Raw genomic sequence first — 23,677 nt, 5'->3', positions numbered from 1 at the left:
AAACATTTCTTTTACTTTCACAAGCAAGTTGTCTGCAACACCTACATCACTGTCAAAGTTCTCTGAAGTGTTTTCTGTATCATCAAAACTATCATCAGCTTCCTGGTCATGGAAGAGCCCTTCATCTATCTGGCCTTTGTCATCATCCTGGATTTCAAAGCTTTTATTGGTGGCACCTGTGCTCGGTAGATTTGGCAGTGGAAGCTTCAATGCTTCAGCAAGCAAGACAATGTTTAGGGCTGCATCAACAAGGAAATGACCTCTATGAGCTCTGGCAAGTGCCTTGCCACTGAGCATGTGTGTCACTGCAGAGCTACCATATACCACTTCCAGTGCTTCAGACAAACCAGAGTTTTCCATGAAATGGCCTATGCATCCCAGGTAACTCATCTCTGTGTGTCGTCCCCCTATTCTCAACACAACTGACTTTAGGCTGCTGTCACATAGTTCATTGGTGATGATAGTTTGACCCTTCCACCATAGTGGTTGGTCAAATGTTATTACAGGGGTAACTTTGTTTTGTTGTGCTTGCTCAGCCAGAAATAGCATAGTGGAGTAGATGCATGTCATATCCGTTGGGTCTAAGTCAATCATAGGCAGGAATACCACAGTTGCCTTCCCAAGATGGGTTCCCTTGTGCACCATCTGCATAAATCCAGACCAGCCTGGACGTGGCCATTGCAGAAACGGTTTAAGTGTCCATAGGATATCTATCTGAGGTTTCTGAACTGGTACCTGGTTCATGGATCGAAGATAGGCAAGCTCACGGAAACATAACTTTTCCTGCCACTTGGGATAATTGTACTGATGTATCTTTATCCGGCCTGCCTTGATAATTTCATTGTGACTTACATTTCTTCGTGGGACCATGCTAGAGATTGTTTTCCCTGGTGTTAATGTGGCAATCATCCCCATCCCATGGAATGTACCAAGTCCATCAAGTGTTCAGATATTATGATCTACATTATCTGCCACATACTGAACAAATTGACCTTCAGATGCAAATGCTGTATTGTGTTGTGTGACAGAAGCACTTTGCTCAAACATTTGGACTTCCTTTTATGAGCTGAAGAAGCCATGCTGGTGCAGGGAATCTATAAGGAACTTAGAGCCAAATTGGTGATGCATCTGTATAGCTAAACCCCATTACAGGGGTACAATCATCATTCTGGGTCTTGCAGCTTGGACAATAGCATGCCCCAATGAGGCCTGTTTTTTCTCAGTGTTTTTTCCTGCTACCATGATTTGCAGAAACTGGACTAGGCGATCTGGTAGAAATGTCATTGCATTTTCTATTGTTAAATCATCCGCAACTAGATACTCAGTACATAGATTAAGTGCTATAATATAATTTTCCATCAGTTTGGCTGCTGTTTCAATGATGTGTCTGGTTTCATCATCATTATCACCCTTTGGTGATTTGTAGTAGTCATTCATAATGGAGGCAGCAGTGGTTCTAAATGTAACAATAGTTTTCTTGCTTTCAAGATTTGTGAAAAGAACCTTCTCACCAAAATGGTCTTTTAGTTTTTGTTTCATGTACTGCACTCCATATGCTAAATGATTGCTATTTGTTCATCATCACTTTCCTCTAGATATTTTGTTACAATTAGAAAGGCATCATACTTCTCTTGTTCAACTTTGCAACCTCTTCATAGTTTTTTTCTTTTTACCAGAGAGTGAATCAGGTGGTTCAAACTTCTTTGGAATGTTTTCCCTGTTCTTAGGGTTATGCTGCATTGGTTATGATACACTGTACCCTCAGCATGCAGGTCATTAGCATAGGATATTCTGCCCATCTCTTCCTCACTCCAGACATCATTCCGTATTTTGCAAACACTTCTAATTGTGTTTTCAAAAACTGATGTCCTGATAGGAAATACATCATATCCCCTCCGTCGACCATCACAATGGGCTTGCTGACAGCAAAAGATGCAATCTTTTGTGACGTCAAATGGTTTTGATTGTGATGATCGCTTGAATTCTGGTACAGAAGCATCAGCTAGTCCTACTTGCCTGTGAGTTTTGATGTACTTTGGATTACACCAATTTTTTCTGCATGCCTTATGGACACGTTGCCTTTCTTGGGTCTGCAGACTGCTTCCCCGTTCCTCACTTGCACGCTTGATGCCATCACTTCTTTTCTTGCCAAGGGTAACAATATCACATTCAGCATCATATGTGATATCCTTGGTGCATAACACACACAGTTGATCTTATCTTGTAGATTGACACTCCGCCATCACTTACCTGCAAAGAAATTAAAGTTAGTGACTTATACTTCACAGATTAATAAGAAAGTAATGTATAAAAAGGAAGTATAGCAACGCAAGTATTGATCACATTCCTTTTAAATTTATTACACCGACAGATTTAGGGGGGGTGGGGACAGGAGTGTGCCACCCTCTATTTGCTGTTCAAAATTGTGAAATGATAACATTTGTGAAATCTATATGGAGTGAGCTCTCTGTGGAATGATAGATTTTAAAAATTGGATTATTATTAAAGATGTTATGACCTATAAGATATTTTGACCAATAATTTGACTTTTGATTTTTGTTTTTTAAAATAAATTAGCCAGGATCAGAGCATGGAGTCAACTACACCCCCCTTTCACAAAAACTTGGATCTGCCCCGTGTTATAAATTTTAGTCATTATAAGTTCTAATGTAATCAAGTTTGTAAAGTATGAATATAATAACATTTTAATTACAAAGGAATGGTTCTCACACAAGCACTCCCCAATGGCCAACACTTACATTTGGGGGTAGGGGTAATCTATATGCACCAAAAATTATAAAGCACTGCAAGTACTTATCATATTCCATCCAAATTTGTTTTAAAATATGCATTAAACATTTATAATGTAATCAAGTTTGTTATACATCAATACCATTGCTTGTTATTAAATTGGAAGAAAACTATCAAAATCACTGCTAAAATAATGCTACTTTTTAAAGACATTTACCTGGTAAAATGCTAATTTTTATATCAAAAAACTGTAATCTTGATGATTATTTGTTATGGAACTAATCAAAACAGGACTGTCCTTGATTGTAATGTATTAATTGACAGTGGTTTTATTCAAATACATTGTATATGGCATATATTGTAAATGAGTAGATATTTTTAAAGTATCACAACATCATAAGATCCTTGTGGAGGATCTCAGTCTTACTCACGTTGGTGTTGTTGTTGTTGTTGTTGTTCTTCTTCTTCTTCTTGTGGACTTTTTGTTTCACAGCCTACAGTTTTCATCGAAACTTCCTGAAACTTGGCGTATATATGTAAAAATACCCTGCGCAGACAGTAACCATCTCAGTTTTGAAAATTCCTCCAAGAAAAAAAGTTATGACGTCAAAATATCTCCGCTAATGGAAATCGCCTAAAAAAATATCTCCGAAACTAAGCAAGCTTTTTGAATTCTGTTTGCGGGAATCAAACAGGGCATTAGCAGAGATGAATTACCGCACATATGATAAATCACTATGATGTCATAAGTTTTTATGACGTCATTCCTATTTTTTGACATTTTTTGTTTCACAACCCAGAGTTTTCATCGGATCTTCGTGAAACTTGCCATGTATATGCAGAAAGCCCACGAGCAGGCAGTAACCTTCTCCGATTTTGGAAATTCTTCCAAGAAAAAAAGTTGACATCATAATATCGCCGCTAATGGAAATCGCCTATACCATTATCTCCGAAACTAGGCAAGCTGTTTGAATTTTGTTTGCGGGAATCAAGCCGGGCATTAGCACAGATAATTTGTCGCAAACTTGATACATAACAATGATGCCATATTCGTTTTTATGACGTCATCATTAAGAGGATGAGGATCTTAGCTCATTTGAGCTTGTTGTTGAAAAACGTAATTTTGTCATATTTCCCATCAGTTGACTGTGGTAGACTTTTCGTATGTTGAACTAGAGCATTACAAAAATGCATTGTGAAAAAATGAATTCTATTGCAATTATTTTGACCTTTTTCACTATTTTGACTGGCCTATTATATTATCAATTGTTTTTACTCAGTGTCTTCATAACTCACTATTTATGTGTTTGCTCAATCTTTTCAAAATGCAGCACCTCCGCACGTGGTTGTTGATTCTGAGGAAGTGGTGGTGATGGTGAGTGAGCCAATAGAGCTACAATGTGAAGCTAGTGGAGTTCCAACTCCAAACCTATCTTGGCTCAAAGATGGCAGCCCAATTTCATCAGCTCCTGGAAATAATGCTTTACAGGTTGGCTTTTCACTCCCACATGACCCTGTCCCTGCATCCCCGAGAAGTGTTGTAGTGCCATGTGATGAATACATCACCATTTAGACATCCTTCATTTCAATAACTGAGTGATTAAGTTATTTTAAAAACAAGTGGAACTGCCACTTTATAACTGCTGGCAATCCCGCTTTGATCAAACTCCTGACCCATGATATCCTCTTTATTCAATTTAATTCAGAATGGGATTTTTAAATTTTCAATTCAAATCAAATGGAAGACCAAAGAGGTCCTACATTGCAGTCATCAGAAAGAACCCAAATAAGCAAAAAGCATAGGGGGAGTCATCAGGAGGAACCTGGATAGGATTTGGGTTTCAGCTGCTACTCCTCTACCCTCAAACTCAAAGGTGCAGCCAAGTGAGCCTTATTCAAAACAAATTTTTTTCAAAAAGAATGCAGATTCAAAAACTTAAATAATTCTGGCTGCCAGACCATTTGTCTGATCAGGTTGAAATTTAAAACATATATTCCCCATGACTATTATATCGTAATTGTGAAGTTTCACATCAGTTGATGAAACATTTCAAGAGAAAATTTTTTTTAACATTTTCGTTCAATTCAATATGACTGCCAGACCATGTGACTTAATAATTATTCTTGAACAACCTGGTATCCCCAAGGCTTGAGAATATGTGTGATGTTTTGGATAGTTCTGATAAGCTGTACTGGAGAAGAAGCTTTTTAAAGCTTTTTATGTTCAATCTAATATGGCTCCCACACCACATGACCTATGACTTCATAATTATCATGAAAAATTATTCATGAGTCGTCGCTCCAATGGTGAAACATTTTTGTCACTCCGACAAGTGATTACAGAGAAAATGAATTTAAAAGGGAATAAACCTAGAAAATGCTGGCAGAATAATAGTAATACAGAAAGGAGAAAAAAAAAAACAATAGGTTACCCAGCCTGAAAGGCTTGGTACCCGAAATATGAGTTTCTTTTCAAGGAACTTCAATGCAAGAGGAAGCCATTTGGCCCATCAAAGCCTGAGCTATTATTACCAACCTATGGTTCTTTGTCTGTGCTCTCTCCTTTTTAAATGCTGAGCATCAAGCAAGGAAGCAGCACATACTATTTTAAACTTATTTGGTATGACTCACCTGGGATTCAAATCGCTGACCTCCCAGACTCTGAGTGATGGCTCAAACCATAACGCCACCACAACTGGTAAAATGATTGTAAAATAACTGAGCATGATTGTTTAACCTACACAAAGGATTCCTTTGCATTTTAAATGGCATAATAATGAAATGCCTGATAATAAATCATTGTTGATAATGAATGATCTGATGGAGAATGGAACATGAGAGTTCATAGAACACTTTACCCCACACAGTCTCGTGATAAAGGACATGGGAAATCTTTTAAACTCTTGCTTTGTGTTTCTGACCACAATATATATCTCCTAGCCACAATTTTCTCTGAATGTCGATATTCCCCAATGCTGAGAGAGCGAGCGCCAAATTTGATTGTTTGAGATGGCATCAAATGACGTAATATTTTGTTTGAGTACTGCTAAGCCATTGGCTCTTCACCTGGGGGGCATGAGTAATTCCCAGAGAAAAAAGTCGGAATTTTTCTAATTATTTTTGGAATTCTCTTAACAAGTGTTTGCATAATATCGTGATGAACATTAAAAAAAACAAAAGTATCGCCTTTAATAATTTTCGTTTTATATTTGCTATGAGGCCTACCATTTTCTGTATTAGAATTAATTTTAAAATTTAACATTTATTTAAATTTATTATTAAAATTTATATTTAATTTTAATATGAAAATTAATTTTTTTCACAGATTTGCAGTACCCATTTCAAACTAAATCATTCGCAATGAGTGCAAAAAGCGGAAGTATCTTGAGGAATATATTCGATTTGGATTTGTGTCCCTCCAAAAGGGTGACACAGAGATACCCCAGTGCATAATATGCTACAAGACTCTGAGCAATGATGGCATGCGGCCCACACGCTTGGAACGCCACTTGAAGACAATGCATCCTGTTCTAGCTTCCAAACCCAAGGCATTCTTTGAAACAAAAAGGCAGCCCTTGAAGCAAGCTTAGATGGACAGCAGTGGAGCATTTCAGCAACAAACTGAAAAGGTTGTTGAGGCTTCCTATGAGATTGCCATGTTGATTGCAAAGAGCAAAAAGAGCCATAGCATCGGAGAGACTCTCATAAAACCAAGTGTACTGCGTGCAGCAGAGCTCGTTCTTGGGAAGGATAGTGTAAACAAGCTTTCCCAAATCTCTCTGTCAAACGATACCGTCAAGGGAAGGATCGATGAAATGTCTCAAGACATCAAAGATCAAGTTCTCGACCAAGTAAGAATTTCTCCTGTATTTGCCATCCAGTTGGATGAAACGACTGATGTTGCTCCGTGTTCTCAGCTGCTGATGTATGCTCGTTTCGTGTCAGGCAATAGTGTAAAAGAGGAAATGCTCTTCTGCCATCCCATGGAAAGTTATACAACAGCAACAGATATTTTTCAAGTGGTATCAAAATTCTTCCAGGAGAATCAACTTTTGTGGGACTCGTTGGTAGGAGTGTGGACTGATGGAGCTCCAGCCATGCTTGGTTTGCAATCTGGTTTCATAACAAGAGTGAAAGAAAAAAGTCCGTCTGCTATATGTATGCACTGCATCCTTCATCGTGAAGCCTTAGCATCCAGAACTCTACCTGCTGAAATGAGGGATGTCATGAACCTGGCTATCAAGGTAGTCAACTTCATCAAAGCTGGAGCTTTAAACAGTCGTCTCTTCAAACATCTGTGTGTGGATATGGATTCTGAACATCAAGCCTTGCTTTTTCCACACAAACGTACGATGGCTTTCGAAGCGAAACATGTGTTACGGTGGTGGAAATTCACAGAACACCATTCAGGTTCCCTGAAGATCAGTCATGTCGATAAGTGTGTGTTCCAGGTTAGATTTCCCCACCGATGTATAAAGGGAATTATTCGTGTGCCGGGCTGTGCATCTTTGAGTTAGCCGTTATTCTTTCTCTATCTTTTATTTTAAACAAACGAACATCTTCTTATCGCAATACCATCACGTCATCCTCGACAGCGGCAAAGTGCCATCGGTGCGAACTCGTGCCGCGACAAGCAGGGCGATTTCACAACGTCCGCGTGTGATCAGCTGCTTTCACGGCAAAATCGGATCAGAATGGCCTTACCCTCTGAAGGAACTGGCCAATCAGAAGTGAGAGAGGCGGGGCTTGCCAGGGGTGAAGGTGAAAGGGGGGAGGCACCAATGACGGGTGGCGAAACCTTCGGCGGCTTCTCCCCTCGGGGCTATAAAAATCCGCGTTAGGACGCTGACAGTGAGAGTTCGTTCGTCGGAGGGGCGCAGTTCGTCGTTGGAGCCAGCCAAGTCCGCAGTTCGCTGGAGAGTTCGCCAACGCAACCAAGGGAGCCAGCCAAGTTTGCTGGAAGGTTCGCCAGCGCAACCAAGGGAGGCAGTCGGAGCTCGGGGTGTCCGGGCAACCGACCCTGAAGCGGTCGGACGAAAGTCCCGTTCACTCCTCCAGCACGTCGTCGGCTAGGCTCGACCGACCAGGCTGCAGTGAAGGCCGGACGACCGAGGGTAACTGAACAAGCTGCTCGTCAAGCCGCCCAAGCGACTGGCGCATTCGCGACGCACCGGACAACCGAGGGGAACCATACAAGCTGCTCGTCAAGCCGCCCAAGCGACTGGCGCGTTTGCGACGCCCGGACCGAACGGAGACACCAGGGGTCACCGATCACGAAGACCATCGAGTCGTCACCAGGGCGGCGAGGTAACCGGCCCGGTCTCTCAGGGCCTGTTCCGGTCATCCCAGCCCTGAGTGCATTAAAGGCTCACGAGCCCGATTCTGTTCTTTCTTGGGTTTTGCATGGAAGTCTGTGGGCCCTGTCTTATAAGTAGAATTATTAAGTGCAAGCTCGTGTACATAATAAATAGATATCGGCTGTAGTCTTTTACTTGTGTCTTTTTCCCCATCCCCCCATTCATTGCATTGCCTGTAAAATAAATGCCTCTTTGAACGTAAACCTGCTCGTCGTGTCGTTTCATTCCATTGACTGCTATGGTGCGTACGGAGAATTAGCTGGCTTTTAAAGCCGATAAAAGTAAATCTGTCTGACGGAACTTGGCGATTTAAAACCGCTCGGCATTCGCACACGGTACGAGCATGCTTAAGCGGCTCGTTTCCGTACAAGTTCTCGTCGAGGTACAAACTCTCGGTAGTCTGTCCGCGCGAATAATTAGGTAAATTGATAATTCGGCGATAAACCCTGTAGCGCGGGCAGAGCATTGACAAGTTTGTGGCGTATTAAAAACACCCGTAGCTGGGTTTCGGCGTTTGTCCGGAAGCTACGACTAGATTGTCGCGTTCGGTGGACGCGCGGCCTAGATTTGGCTGAAAAGGTCGTGCGCACGCCGGACGGGCGGAAATCTACAACACATGCTTGGACGGCTTTATGAACTACGACAAGAAGTGGCAACATTTCTAGATTCGCAGCAGAAAGCAGATCTCCATGACAAGTTCCAGTCTGAAGGATTTTTGCTATCTCTAGCTTACCTGGTGGACATCTTTGAAGCACTGAATGCCATCAACCTCAAACTCTGAGGGAAAAATATCGACATAATCATGCACCATGATGTCATTCGAGCCTTCATGGCCAAACTCGACCTCTGCAAATGTCGAATTCAGGATGGAAATACAGCCAGTTTTGCTCACTTGGATTCTGCTCTCATTCACAGTTACCTTGATTCTGAGATAAAGAAACAAATAATTACTCATCTGACTGAATTGAAAGCAGAATTCATCAGATACTTTCTGGATATAGATGAGAAGTGCGAAGCCTGGAAATTCATTAGGAACCCATTTCAATGTGAAGTAGCTGATATTTCAGACGAAGTGCAAGAGGAGTTTCTTGAGTTAAAGTTCAACTCCTCGGCTGAAGAAGATTTAAAAAAACTGTATCTCGAGACGTTCTGGGCCACGTACCTTCCTGTTTACCCTTTGATCTCACATCAAGCTCTTCGGATTCTGACAATGTTTGGATCAACGTATCTTTGTGAAACTTCATTTTCCACGCTCGTTGCTGTCAAGACCAAGTACAGAAACAAGCTGAACATTGAAGGGGACTTGTATTGTGCTCTCTCTGCATTCGACCACGCATTCAAGGTCTGGTAGCGAAGAAGCAATGTCAAGTATCTCATGAAATGTCATCTCATTAAATATGCTGTGTATATGAGTGTTGCTTACACAGAATTCTTTGTTCAATAAAAAGACTAAAAACATGCATTTTTTCAGTTTTTCCTTTTAATTCAAGAGGGATTTTTAATCATTTGATTGAAGATGTGAGGGAGGGGGGGGCGTGGAGGCAAGGACCAACTACTAGAGCGGGAGTGGTAGTAAAATGGTTAAGAACCACTGTGCTAAACGGAAGGTTTTGAAAGTGCCAAGAAGGCGATTGGTGCTGTACAGTGTCCAAAATATAAAATTCAATTGAGATTCAGTAGGTCCTCGATCATAGACTGACATCTACAGACATATACAAACAGAATGAACCCATTGCTTAACCCCGATTTTGACTTCATGTGCACAGGTTAATGATCTGATGGATATACACGTGGCGAGCATTAATGGTTTATGTGAGAGGGGGCATATGAGATTATACATATTTTATTATTGTCTCGCCTTTCATGTGGAATGGATTGATTTATATATTAATTCAACATGTCATTGTTCATGTAGAGAATCATGTCATTGTTCAAGCCATCATGGTGATCAACAAATATAGCTTGTGCTTTTGAGGCCTTGTTGAGATACTTTGTGATCATTGAAATATGCCACTTATTTCTGTGCAGGTTCATTCTGAGGGAAGCATCCTTTCTATAAGCCACGTTCAGACATCAGATGCTGGGCTGTATACTTGTGTTGCTGTGAACGTAGCTGGGGAGGGTCGGAATGATGTTGCATTGCGTGTCTATGGTAAGACGGTACACCACACAATTGTATCAGCATTGTGGATGAATATGATGAGAATAATGCAGCACAAAATATTTTATGCTTTTCAACTTTATCCCCTCCCTCTTCTCCCTTCCTAAATTCCACTCATTTGCACTGCTGTTTGCAGTTCCACCAAACATCATGGGTGAGGAGCGCAACCTCTCAGTACTTCTAGGCCAAGGCCTGTTGTTGGAATGCCACAGTGACGCCATACCGCCACCCACCCTGGCTTGGCTAAAGGATGGGCACCCACTACCTCGCAGGCTTGACCTTGCATTGTCACTAAATGGAAGCTTGTTGAAGGTTGAATTTTTTTTGTAAAAAAATCTCCATTGTGTGAAAAAAAAAAATTTTGTTCCACATTGTTATACTGAAAATATGTAACAAAGGGTTACAAGAAAATCCAAACTCAGAAATGAAGACATTTAGGTCATCACGTCTATGTGGCTGGCATACCTACCCAGAATAGCTGTCAAATGCAGGTCTTTTGAAATGACATATGAACGTTAACGAGGCCTTTTGAACATGCGCTGTGTGTACACTTTCAGCAACTGGCTTCTGCTAGCACTAATACTTTTAACCTGCCATTGCTAGGACGAAGTCGAAATCAAATGGTCTTTTTAACATAATTTTTAGCATTTAAAAAAATACATTATCTAGGGCTTATAGTGGTGCTGCTATTCACATACATGGGTATACAGCCAAACATTCACAACACAGCACAAGACCTTCAGATGAGACAAACACAGCCACTAAACTTCGGGGTAGTGCCGTCATTTCCCAGAGTACTCTGGGTACAAGCAACATCACAATAATGGCACCACTTTTTCTATCGCACTCAGTAGGACATTTCCTACGTAGGAATTTCCTCCTCCCCATGGATGCCGACCAATAGGGATCGTCCATGTTCTTAACTTTTTAAATGCTGAGCGTCAAGCAAGGAAGCAGCATGTACCATTGTTAGACAAATGAATGGCAAATTTGAAATGGTGAACTTTAATTGTTGTGTTCCTGGATGCAAATCGGTCTCATGAGAAATATCGGCGGATGAGAGGTGTCGAGTTCTTACCATTTCCTGTTAATACAAGTGAGTATCGGCAGAAAATATACAGTGCCTATAGAAAGTCTACATCTCCTTTCAAAATTTTCACCTTTTGTTGTCTTATAGCCTGGAATTTAATTGCATCAAAACAGACTTTTTTCACCTTTATTCACACATCATAACCGACAACTTCCAAGTGAAAAACAAATTCTTCAAATTTCCAAAAATTAATTAAAAATACAAACTGGAATATCTTGGTTGGATAAGTGTACACCCCCCCCCAATCCCCCTCAGTTAATACTTGGTGGAAGCACCTTTGGCAGCAATTATTACAGCTGTGAGTCTGTTGGGATCAGGCTCTACAAACTTTGCACACATTGATTGGGCAATATTTGCCCATTCTTCTGTCCAAAACTGTTCAAGCTCAGTCAAGTTGCGTGGGGGAGCTGTTGATGGCAAGCAATCTTCAAGTCATGCCACAAATTTTTGATTGGATCTTGGTCGGGGCTCTGACTGGGCTACTCAAGGACATTTATCTTTTTGTTCCTTAGCCAGTCCAGTGTGGCTTTGGCTGTGTGTTTCGGGTCGTTGTCATGCTGAAAGGTGAACTTCCATCCCAATTTCAGCTTTCTTGCAGAGGGCAGAAGGTTATTCTCCAGGATTTTTCTATATTTTGCTCCATTATTTTCTCTTCTATCCTGACAAGTGCCTCAGTCCCTGCTGATGAGAAAAATCCTTTTAGCATAATGCTGCCACCACCATGCTTCACAGTAGAGATGGTGTCCTTTGGGTGATGTGCTGTGTTTGGTATGTGCCAAACACAACGTTTTGCATTTTGGCCAAAAAGTTCCATCTTGGTTTCGTCAGACCACAAAACTTTTTGCAACATGGCTTCGCAATCTCTGGGATGTTTTTTACATACCTCAAAGGGGACTCAAGGTGGGATTTTTTGAGTAATTGCTTCCTTCTTGCCACCCGACCATACAGACCAGACTTGTGGAGTGCTTGGGATATTGTTGTCACATGCACACAGTGACCAGTCTTTGCCATAAAAGCCTGTAGCTCTTCACAGTTGTCATTGGCCTCTTGGTGGCCTCTTTGATCAATCTCCTCCTTGCTTGGTCATCCAGTTTGGAGGGACAGCCTGATCTAGCCAGGGTGTTGGTGGTACCATACACCTTCCACTTCTTAATGATTGTCTCAATTGTACTCCAAGAGATATTGAAGGCTTTTGAAATATTTTTATTCCCATCCCCTGATCTATGCCTTTCCACAACTTTATCCCGGAGGTCTTTTGGAAGCCCACTGGTGCTCAGGTTTGAGCCTTTTCTGTGAAATGCACTGCCCAGCAGAGAAAACCTACAGGAACAGCTGATTTTATTCTGAAATAATCAGAATCACGATAATTTTACACAGGTGGAGGCCAATTAACTCGGTGTGATTTTGAAGGTGATTTGTTTCACCTGAGCTAATTTGCAATTTCTATTATAAGAGGGGAGACACTAAACCAACCAAGATATTCTAGTTTTACAATTTTAATTAATTTTTTGAAATTTGTAGAATTTGTTTTGCGCTTGGAAGTTGTGAGTTACGATGTGCAAATAAAGGTGTAAAAAGTCTAATTTCATGCAATTTAATTCCAGGCTATAAGGCAACAAAAGGTGAACATTTTGAAAGGGTGTGTAGACGTTCTATAGGCACTATAGCACAGCGTAACATATTTTAAAAATTGATTTTCTTTTTTATTACGTCATTTCGGATTACATCATTACGAAAGTCCAGTATTCTCAGATAACAACGTCAAATAAACAAGACAAACTCAAAGTATGCTGCCACTGTATTCTCATGGTATCTTCCATTTGCATTTCTGAGCTTTACTCCACCCACTGAGACCCAGTTCCCACCCCTTACGCCTAGGTCACATTTGCTCTACGCCGAGGATACGGCGGCCGTATGCTCTCTGAATTGACAGAAACGTGCGGTGGCCGCAGAGAAACTGAGGTGGCCTCAGGGAGGCCCTACGCCGTTTGGCTATATTTTACAGGCCGTAGGGGCGCCGTGGAATTATAGCGCGGAGTTATAACTTTTTTTCATTTGGCAAGATTTTCATTTTCATACAGACAAGATGGCAGCATTCAAGATGTCATTGAAAGCCTGGATCGTAGTTTTGACCCAGGAAACCGTTAATCCCAGCGGCTCCAACTCCTCATTCAGTACCTCGAGGGCCCACAAAAAGATATCTAGAGTCTCCACAAAGATGACTGCATCATCTGCAAAATCAAGGTCAGATATCTTGACATTACCAACGATGCACTGCAGCTTGATCTTTCCAAAATTTTCCCCAGAATCAATGTCCATACAAGCACTGAAAAGTGTGAAGGCCAGAATACACCCCTGATAAACTCCAGTAACAAAAGGAAATAAGTCAGCGATGGTATCACCCCCACCTCACAGCACTCTCAGTGCCAGAGTATAGTTCAGACATCAGATTGATCCTTTTTGGTGACACCCCATGAAGACCAAAAATCCTCCAGAGGACATCCCAATTCACTGAATCGAACGCTTTGCAGAGATCCACATAGGCTGCCAGCAGCCCCTGCCAAAATTCTCGGCTGCCTTCGTTGAGGACCCGAAGAGTAAGGATACGGTCAATCATTGACCTTTTGATGTAAAGCGGAACTGCTCTGGATGCTGGTGCTCAAGCAGATTGTGACGAATCCTATCAAGAATTATCTGAGCAAAGATCTTGCCCGGCACTGAGAGCAGTGTCACCCCTCGATAGTTGCTACAGTCCTGTCGATCACCCTTCCCGTTCCATAGAGGGACAACAAGGCCCCTCTTCCAGTCAGTTGGGATGATGCCTGTGTTCCAGGCAGAGCAAAGAACTGTGAACAATGTCACGAGTAAAGCAGTTCCCCCAGCTTTGAGAAGTTCAGCATGGTTTCCACAGATCCCCGGAGCTTCACCACATTTCAACCGGTTCACCACAGTCGGTGTTTCTACAAACGAAGGTGGATCACAGTTGATTGGAGGGTCAGCAAATGGGAATGTAACACACCTGACATCCAAATTGACAGTTGGTGAATCAGTCTGGTACAGCTGCTCATAGTAACCGGCCCAGCGGGCCTTCACTTCGGACTCCTCTGTCAAGAGCCCTCCACCCTCCGCTCTAACTACAGTACACCGAGGGATGGGCTTGGAGGAATGCAATGCATGAATTCCCCTGGAAGCAGGACGAGAATCACTTGACCACAGGTGTTGCTCTACCCCTTCACAGATTCCTCGCACATACACTTCCTTGTCCAACCTTAGCGCACGTACAGTTTTACACCTCAGCTCTCTGAACAGCTCAGCTCTGCCATTCAGCCTGGCCCTGCGACTCTGGTCAATGGTATCCAGTGTCCCTTGAGAGACAAAATTCTTCTTTGCCCTTCGGTGAGTTCCAAGACATTTACCGGCAACATCAAGGATGTTGGTCTTGAAGGCACTCCACAACTCTTCAGGATTCCCCAAAGCACCCAGACCCCACAAATCTCCATTCAGCCTCTTTGCAAACTCCTCAGCTTGTTCACAAACTCCTTAGCTACCCTCTCCTACTTGAGCATGCCAACATCCAGCCTAGTCTGCGATGGTACCATTCTCTCGGATTTAAGCTGCATCTTCAGATTTGCTACAACAATCCTGTGGTTGGTATTGAGGAACTGAGCACTCCGGTAGATCCTGCAGTTCTGGTCCATCCTCCATTGACCATCAATGATCACATGGTCAATCTCCTTTGCCACACCACATGTGTTGGAATACCAAGTGCAGTGATGAGTCTTTTGGTGCTGAAACCATGAACCAGCCACCGTAAGTCCATGACTTCCTGAAAAGTCAAGGAACTTCGTGCTATTCTGGTTTACAGTTCCAGACCCATAGGCACCAACACATGTCTCATAACCATCCATATCAGCTCCAGTCAATGCATTGCAATCACCCAGGACCAGAAGAGTATCTTGCCTGGGGCACTGACTCGAGCATGGAATAGAATGTGTCCTTCACAGTGAGATCACTCACCTCATTCAGAGCATATACAGAGACCAGAGATACGACACTCAAGGAGTGACGTTGACCAGTGTTGTAAGCTCTCCTAATAAGCTCATTGACCGGTGTTACCTCAATTACTATTGGAATCAGGTTATTGGACACGTTTACAGCAACCTCATGGGCATGGTAACCATCAGAGCAACCAGACCAACAGTAGGTGTAACCTTCCACCATGACCTTGCTGCAATCTGGTCTCCAAACCACAGAGTAATGCAATACCGATGTCCAAACGCTTGAGCTCAGATGATAACAGACAGGTGATCATCCTCTCTTTGGGATGGGACATTCCAAGCACCCACCCGAAGGGACCGCCATCTGGTGGACGACACCTCGGCCCCACCCTGACACACACTTCCGCAATCTGACCTGGGTAGGTTACCCCGTCATTTTCCTCCTATCATCAAAGAGTGGGGGTCTTGAAGACTTTGCCCCAATCCCCTCATCCAGTGTGCTTCCCTGCGGAGGGCAGCTGCACAGGAGGTACTCCCATGGAGTGGGTTTTCAGATTTCTTTGTGGTACATTTTGCGGAATGAAGAGTTTTACGGTGGCCTGAGTGCAAATCCTGCCACCAACCTCCAAAAAAAGTGACTCAAGTACAGGAGGATGTCCGCGGACACAGTTGGGCACTCAATATGGATGGCGGTTGGCTCCCAAGGAGCTCCTCCACCCTCTTTGCAGCACTACAGCACCCGGTAATCCGTATGAAAAGTCAGTGTTCTAAGTGCATTCACAATTACGTGGCAGCAGAGAAATACAGGGTGGAATATGTTTGAGGGAATATGTCTAGTGTTTATCAACATCCATATCATCCATATTCTGCAAAGGAAGTAAACAGTCAAAGGTTGTTTAATTTTATCCCTCCCCTAATCCAAAAATTGTTGTTTTAATTTCAATATTTAATCCAAAAATTATTGTTTTATTTTCAATGTTTAATCCAAAAATACTTGTTTTACTTCACGTGTCCGCGGTCAGTGTTCAAACCCACTTTGACAGTAGTTATTGTTCAAACTGCCTTATCATAGTCACTGTTCAAACCGCCTTCATAGTTGTCACTGTTCAAACCACCTTAATTGTAGTCACTGCTTAAACCGCCTTTTTGAAAGGATTGAAACCTTGATGAAAAACAGTTCCCAGCTGATCATCCAGGCAGTTGGGAAATCAGAAAATTGCTTATAAGTTAAGGTTATCACTTTAAATATAACAGCTTTTGTAAGTACTCACCAGTACATCATATATCTGTGTTTGTGTGTTTTTTTGTGTTTGTATGTATATGTATGTGTGGATGTATATACGTGTGTGCGTGTGTGCGCATGTATTGTTATCTCAGGCTTCCTTCTTGGGACTACAATGCAGTAATTGGTCTTTATTTTGATTAATAGTAGTCATTGCTCAAACCACCTCAATAGTAGTCGCTGTTCAAACCGCCTGAGCAGTCACTGTTAAAACCGTCTGAGCAGTCACTGTTCAAACCGCCTGAGCAGTCACTGTTCAAACCGCTTTAGCAGGCACTGTTCAAACCACTTTAGCAGGCACTGTTCAAACTGCCTGAGCAGGCACTGTTCAAACTGCCTGAGTAGACACTGTTCAAACCACCTAAGCAGGCACTGTTGAAACTGCTTTTTTTTCTGGTGGTTGCAGCTTTTCTTCTCTTCTCCGAGTGAGCTGTTTCCAATGTTAAATACTGTAAACCATTCCAGATTTCTCTCTGTTACATTTTATTATTGTGCATTTTTGTTTGTGTGCATTGTTTATTCTATCGTATCCTCATTGCTGTGTCTTTTGTGTACCTGATTGATTTTGATCTTGTGTGTCTGTCTGAGCTGGTTAATTGCCCTACCCATCTTCCTCGTTTGTCGTGTTTTCCTCCAATGGTCTTACTATTCCATTTCCCATCCTCGCTCTTACGCCTTCCTTATACCCAGGGCCGGCGCTACCATAAGGCCAACTAGACAGCCGCCCAGGGCGCAGACCTCAGAGGGGCGCATTACTGACCTTTAAGGGTCACAGTTTTATGCAAATTATTGTTTTAAGAAAACACATAATAAAAGGAAAATATAATATTTCATTATTGATAATAGTTTATAGTTCATTGTTAGTTCATAACCAGTTTATTGTTTTAAACCAGTGTACAAAACATGTTTTTAAAAATCAAAGTTGGCAAGTTTTTTTTGGGGGGATGCAAGTCGCTGGCCTTGCCAAGGACGCAAAATAGTCTGGCGCCGGCCCTGTTTATACCTTTTATAAAAACAACAAAAACAGGTCGTTAGTCATGTTCTTTTGTTCTGTTTCATTCTTTGTTTGCTGCATGTTCGACCTGTTTCCTCATTCGTTCCTTACTAAATCTTTCTTTCATCAGACTCATCGTTTTTTTCACCTTGCCTCAAAACCATTCCCTCGCTCCACTCCCTTCTTCTTTCTTCGCAATACAACCACAACTAAATAATAAAAATTAATTCATGAATGCTACTCAAACCATGCTCATTCCTTCAGTCATTCAGTCTCCCCTTTTCCTTCCTCCTTTCCTCTCGTTCCATCAAATCAAATCATCTAAATGGCAATTTTATAATGTTGAATCTTCCTGCACTCTCATTTCCAAATGCCCTTTTCCCATCCTGCTTCCTCTTCTTCCTTTCCCTTTGTTTCATTTCTGGAGCACTCTCAAAGGCACGCCCCATTTTCCATCATATTCATACAGCGCTGTTTTTCTTCGTGCCTTTAATCAACCTTCCCGCCATCCCAATACCGATATCAGTCTTCGTCTTTCTGCCCCTGGAATTCTCAAACCAAAGCCCTTTTGTAAGGAATGCAAGATTACACTGCTAAACCCCTTCATGTCCAGTACCCTCCCCCACATCATCTCCTCCATGCGCTGGAACTACCCACCCCTGCTCTGCATTACCTTACAATACTATGGAGTTTGGAAGGTTAACAATAGGTGCCATGTTGTTTTCCAACTGTTCACTTGTGGTGTCGTGTTAATTATGTACTATTGGAATGCACCTTTGACGCATTTAGACCTTTTAGATCTCTTCGACCTTTCCAGACCTTTTACTTTAGACCCTTTAAACCCTCAGACACCTTTGACCCTTTGGACCTTTACAAACCTTTGACTTCAGACAGTTCAGATATTCAGACCCCTTAGACCTTTACAGACATTCCACTTTAGACCCTCAGACCCTATACATTTTAGACCCCTTAAAACTTATAGACCTTTAGGCCCTTTAATCCTCTTAGACCTTAAAACTTTTTTTAGACCCCTTAAAACTTATAGACCTTTAGGCCCTTTAATCCTCTTAGACCTTTTAAGACCTTTTATTAGACCTTATAAGAAAGACCCTTTAGACCTTTATAGACCTTTGACTTTAGACTCTCAGACCCTGGACATTTTAAACCCCTGAAACCTTCAGACCCGAGAACATATTAGACCCCTTAAACACATCAGGCTTTAACTTTAGACCTTTAAGACCTAAGTAGACCCTCAAGACCCTTAATGCACTTCAGACTTTAACCTCTTAAGGCCTTTGACACTTTAGACCCTCAAGACCCCATGAGACCCTCAAGACTCTTAAGGCCCCATGACACCCACAAGACCCTATGAGACCCCCAAGACCCTTAAGACACTTTCGACCCTCAAGACCCTGAAAACACTTTAACCCCTCAATACTTTTAAGATCCCATAAGACACTTCAGACCCTTTAACCCCTCAAAACCCTTAAGACACTTTAGACCCTCACGACCCCATTAGACCCTACCCTCAAGACCCTTTGCTATGAGCTTAGCTTTGTAATAACTTACGATGAACTCTGAATGTACAAGGCATGCCAAGTCACAGACAAGTTTTCTTGCATCTCAGCTTGCCTTTACTGAGATTTAACATCACCATAACACCTCACATTTTGTGACATTTCTTGGCTTTCTACAGCAGTAATATTGCTTTTATGCATGCAATATTGTTGGCAGCACCAACGCTCTGTGGAGTGTATGGTCCGAATGGATGGATAGGACTGCTTCGGCGGCACCGACAGCTCTGTAGAGAGTATGGTCCCAATGGATGGATGGGAATATATGATCCACTCATCATTCTGTGTGGTCCCATATCATGTATCTTATCATTTCGCTGATGGGAATACTGAGAGGGGCGAGAAAAAGACGGGGGAGAGGGTGGGGGAAGAAAGAGGAGGAGGGAGAGTGAAGAAGGGTGGGGGAAGGGAAGGCAGCGTGAGGTGAGAGGAAGGGAAGGCAGACGTGCGGTAAAGTGTTAATTACGATTCATACTGTCTTATCAAAATGATTCTGCACGGAATAACAGTGAAGATGGAGGCAAAATAGTCTGAAATCAATTTTCGACCGGTCATACTATAAATACTGTCTCGAGGCAAACACCGCCCGGACATGTTCGGAGACAAACACTGCCCGGACATAACCACTGCCCAGATAGAGAGAGAGAGAGAGAGAGAGAGAGAGAGAGAGAGAGAGAGAGAGAGAGAGAGAGAGAGAGAGAGAGAGAGAGAGAGAGAGAGAGAGAGAGATATATATATATATATATATATATATATATATATATATATATATATATATATATATATATATATATATATATATATATATATATATATATATATATATATATATATATATATATATGTGGGAAGGTGGTGCTGCACTGTATTAGGAGGGGGTGGAGGAAGGATTGCACAAAGAAAGAGAGGGGTGGGGTAGGGAAGATAACAGAGAGAATATGTTATGCTTTATGAACACATATATGTGTATATTAGGGTGGTCCAAAAAAGTCGAAAAAAATGGAATGTTTCTCCACAAGCTTAAAATTATTCTAATATGATCCAATAACGCGCATAAATTTTTTTAGCTTGATCGGAGGTGATTTAGAGGTCGCTCCATATGATGACTTTTAGTCTCATGACTTGAATAAATTAGGGTATGCTCAGGTACAATTACGGGTACTTCTGGATGTCCGAGGTGGAAATGGAGTGCATTTTCACCGAGGAAGTTCAGAAGTGTACGGATTTGCATCTCACCATACCGTAATTTAACAGAATAATAACTAAATAAATAACTAACATATTTTTCGTGAATCATTGAATCTCAAACACTGGATGTTGGGCCTGCTAGAAATAAGTTCAGGCGGTAGTGGAGACAGCAATAGAGGCGGAGATGATAGTGGTATTTGGTAAATGAGATGAAATATTCTAATCGTTTGTAATTCCATTGATTGAAAAATTAGGGTATGGTGAGATGCGAATCCATAGACTTCTGAACTTCCTAGGTGAAAATGGACTGCATTTTCGAACTCAGTGGGGTCGATTTACTCTAACAAATGTTTAGACGGACAACAAATTAATTATAGATTAGAAAATATCGAAATGAGTCGGATTAGTTACTCAACTCCAGTAATGATAAATCTTGTTTTCGGTCATATTTTCGAAATGGTAGTGAATTCAATGTCGGTGCAGTCATTTCTTAGAGTAAATCGACCCCATAGAGTTCGAAAATGCACTCCAAACAATATGTTGCTGCTCGCCCATTATGGTTTCAATTTGCATCTTCTCCTAGGGGGTTTGTCGAATCTGACAGGGGCTTTGGTATTTGGTTAGCCCAATGGCACCTGCATAGCCCCACGGAGCTCCATTTTTCATTTTTGTCCCAAGGTCAAGGTCACAAGGTCAGGAACTTAGAAAATTGCGAATTTTGATATAAAAATCCATCTTCTCCAAGGGGTTTGTCGAATCTGGTAGAGGTTTCGGTATTTGGTGAGCCCAATGGCACCTGCATAGCTCCCACGGAGCTTGAGTTTTCATGTTCGTCCCAAGGTCAAGGTCACAAGGTCACGAACTTAGAAAATTGCGATATTTGACATAAAAATCATACGACCGCCCAAACTTTGAGAGCTAGGATGACAATATTTTTTATGCATAATCTTGAGGTCATTCCCCACTTAAAGTCTTGAAACCATTTTGCTCTATCTCGAACACCTTGCCCATGGCGCCCCCTTCAACTTTGTTTTTACGCTGATTTCATCAAAGTATGGATAATCCGAGGAGTGCGAAATGCCATATTATATAGCCTATATGACGTTATATTGTTCCTGGAATGTTCCAGAGGAAGTTTTGCACCAATGGTCATAATCCTTGACCTTTGACCTTTAAAGTTCACAAAGGTCAAATTTTCAAAGTTGTGGAATCGAACCGGGTTTTCGACCTTCTTCAACGAACTAACTCCAATAAGCTATAGCACGTATCCTGTTTCCTTATTTTAATGTCCACAGCATTGTTTTGTGACCTTTAAAGGTTATGCAAAGGTCAAATTTTGAAAGTTGTTGAACGAAACCGGGTTTTCGACATTTTGCAGCTAATAACCTGTCACTCGTACCACATCATGTTGATCATTTTTATAACTTGGTCAAACATTATCACATTGTCTCATCCTTGACTTCTGAAACAATCTACATCGTCAAATACCACTCATGAACCATCGTCGTCTTCAGACTTGTCTGAATTAAAGTGGTTTCAATTCAGATCTTCATGGAGTAACACACGATTTAAATAAAATAGCTATATTTTGTCCTCTTTTTAGACAAATCAAACCTCTGCCACCCACTATTTCGTGGTGGGAGGTATAAGTAGCTCAGAGCTTTGGCTCTGAGTAAAACCAAGAGTGAAACTGAAACACAATTAACATTTTTAACCCTTTGAACCCTGAGCTCCTTGGACTTTTGACTCCCCCACCCTGGGCTCCTTCGAGAAAAATCCGGCCGCTCGGGAATATGAAGGTTTGAAAAGTGGCTGGTAAAACAGCCGCTAGGGTTCAAAGGGTTGAGGCGATGAAATAATTTTAATTGATAGATTAAATTAATTTTTCCCATCACTGGGGATGGGTACTTTTGGTTGTTTCCCCCATCCCTCAAGACTTAATTTTGCTAGGATGCAATGACATCAACTATTATGTGACATATGCATGTCAGCACATACAGACGATTTTATTCTCTGGACCACAACTAATATTGCATTAAAATAGAAGAGATTGCCCATTAAAAGATCATAGTAGCATACCAGGATGTCACTTTCTACAACTCCTGATCCTACTTGGAATGTAATCACTAACTTCAGCACAAAATTAGCATACTGTGTTGGTGGCAAGAGAAGTCAAAACTAAGAAGAAAATTCCTTAAATGGTAAATTATCCGCTGTGAGAGAAATGGAATCTGTAAATGATGCCCTTTCTCTCATGGTAGGTCATTACCATGCAAGTTATTTAATTCTTATTTGTTCTGATTTTACTTTGCTCATTTGAACAGCAACAGAAATACTCTCAACTCACCGCACATAGAAATGAGTTGTTGGCTCTCCATTCAACTCGACAAACTTTTCCTTCCTATATTTTCCTCCTTTCTCGATCACGAAGGTAACGATGCATCTTCGTTCCTGTCTGATTGATTGGATCAGCCCAATCTTTTACACCCCAAAACTGACTTTAGAATGAAAAATTATAATGATGACGAGATGTAAATATGACTGAGAGTTCACACAAATGCACACAATTTATCAATTCGCTCGGTGGAGATTGATAACAAGATGGCACCTTGCAGTCATATGTGATCACGTATCCTCTAATCATGATCCTTTTTGCTCAAACCGAGCTGGCCAAATTATGGTATTCTACAGCACTGCTGCTCTGTGCCCCCCACCCACCCCACCCCTCCTGCTTCCCCCACACCCACCCTCCCTCTGCTTCCCCACTCCCCACCTTCCCTCTGCTTTGCCCATGCCCGACCCACGTCCCATCCGCTGCCCAGTCTTCACGTTCCTCCAGCCCCCACCCTTTCAGCTCCCACCTCCACATTCCCACACCCTGCCAACAGGGCCTTCTCTTCCACTGTCCCTAACTGTTTGCATGTCCAACGTCCAACTCCTCCACCTCAATCTGACATCTCAATCCAGGCCATCGTTCCTAAACCTGACATTATCTGAGAAACAGAATCTTTCCTCCCATTGGATATCCCTCATGATTCCTCTGTTTCTCCTCAGATATTGTCTCCTCCAGTTTGATAGGCCTGAACCCCATCCTGTTGGTGGAGTTACAGTTTACATCAAGAATCATATGCAGACTGGGCCGCGTGGTTACCTGGTTAGAACCAGGTGGGCCAGTCTGTTGGTTGGCAGTTGAGCTGCCACTGATCACCTTTTGAGATTAGGAATGACTGGTCTCATGATCCGACCGACAGAACGAGAAGCTATGCTATGGGCCAATTTTCC

General features: G+C 41.9%; 1 protein-coding gene across 7 annotated transcripts in view; it reads left to right on the top strand.

Annotated features, from left to right (window-relative positions):
* The window catches only part of HMCN1 (hemicentin 1), a 531,017-nt gene that overhangs the window by 301,413 nt on the left and 205,927 nt on the right, over window positions 1-23,677 (top strand). For all 7 annotated transcript variants that reach the window (XR_015058458.1, XM_085882362.1, XM_085882361.1 and 4 more), the window contains exons 39-41: window positions 4,083-4,240; window positions 10,137-10,260; window positions 10,406-10,581. Coding sequence is in view for 6 of the 7 variants with exons in the window: in XM_085882362.1 (XP_085738488.1) it covers window positions 4,083-4,240; window positions 10,137-10,260; window positions 10,406-10,581 (458 nt within the window). In the remaining variant the exon portion in view is untranslated. The remainder of the gene's footprint in view (window positions 1-4,082; window positions 4,241-10,136; window positions 10,261-10,405; window positions 10,582-23,677) is intronic.

The sequence above is a fragment of the Eptatretus burgeri genome, chromosome 5, assembly GCF_056783735.1.
Source record: "Eptatretus burgeri isolate ZD-2024b chromosome 5, Ebu_testis_v1, whole genome shotgun sequence".
Taxonomy (NCBI): domain Eukaryota; kingdom Metazoa; phylum Chordata; class Myxini; order Myxiniformes; family Myxinidae; genus Eptatretus; species Eptatretus burgeri.
This window is presented reverse-complemented; position numbering and strand designations above follow the sequence as displayed.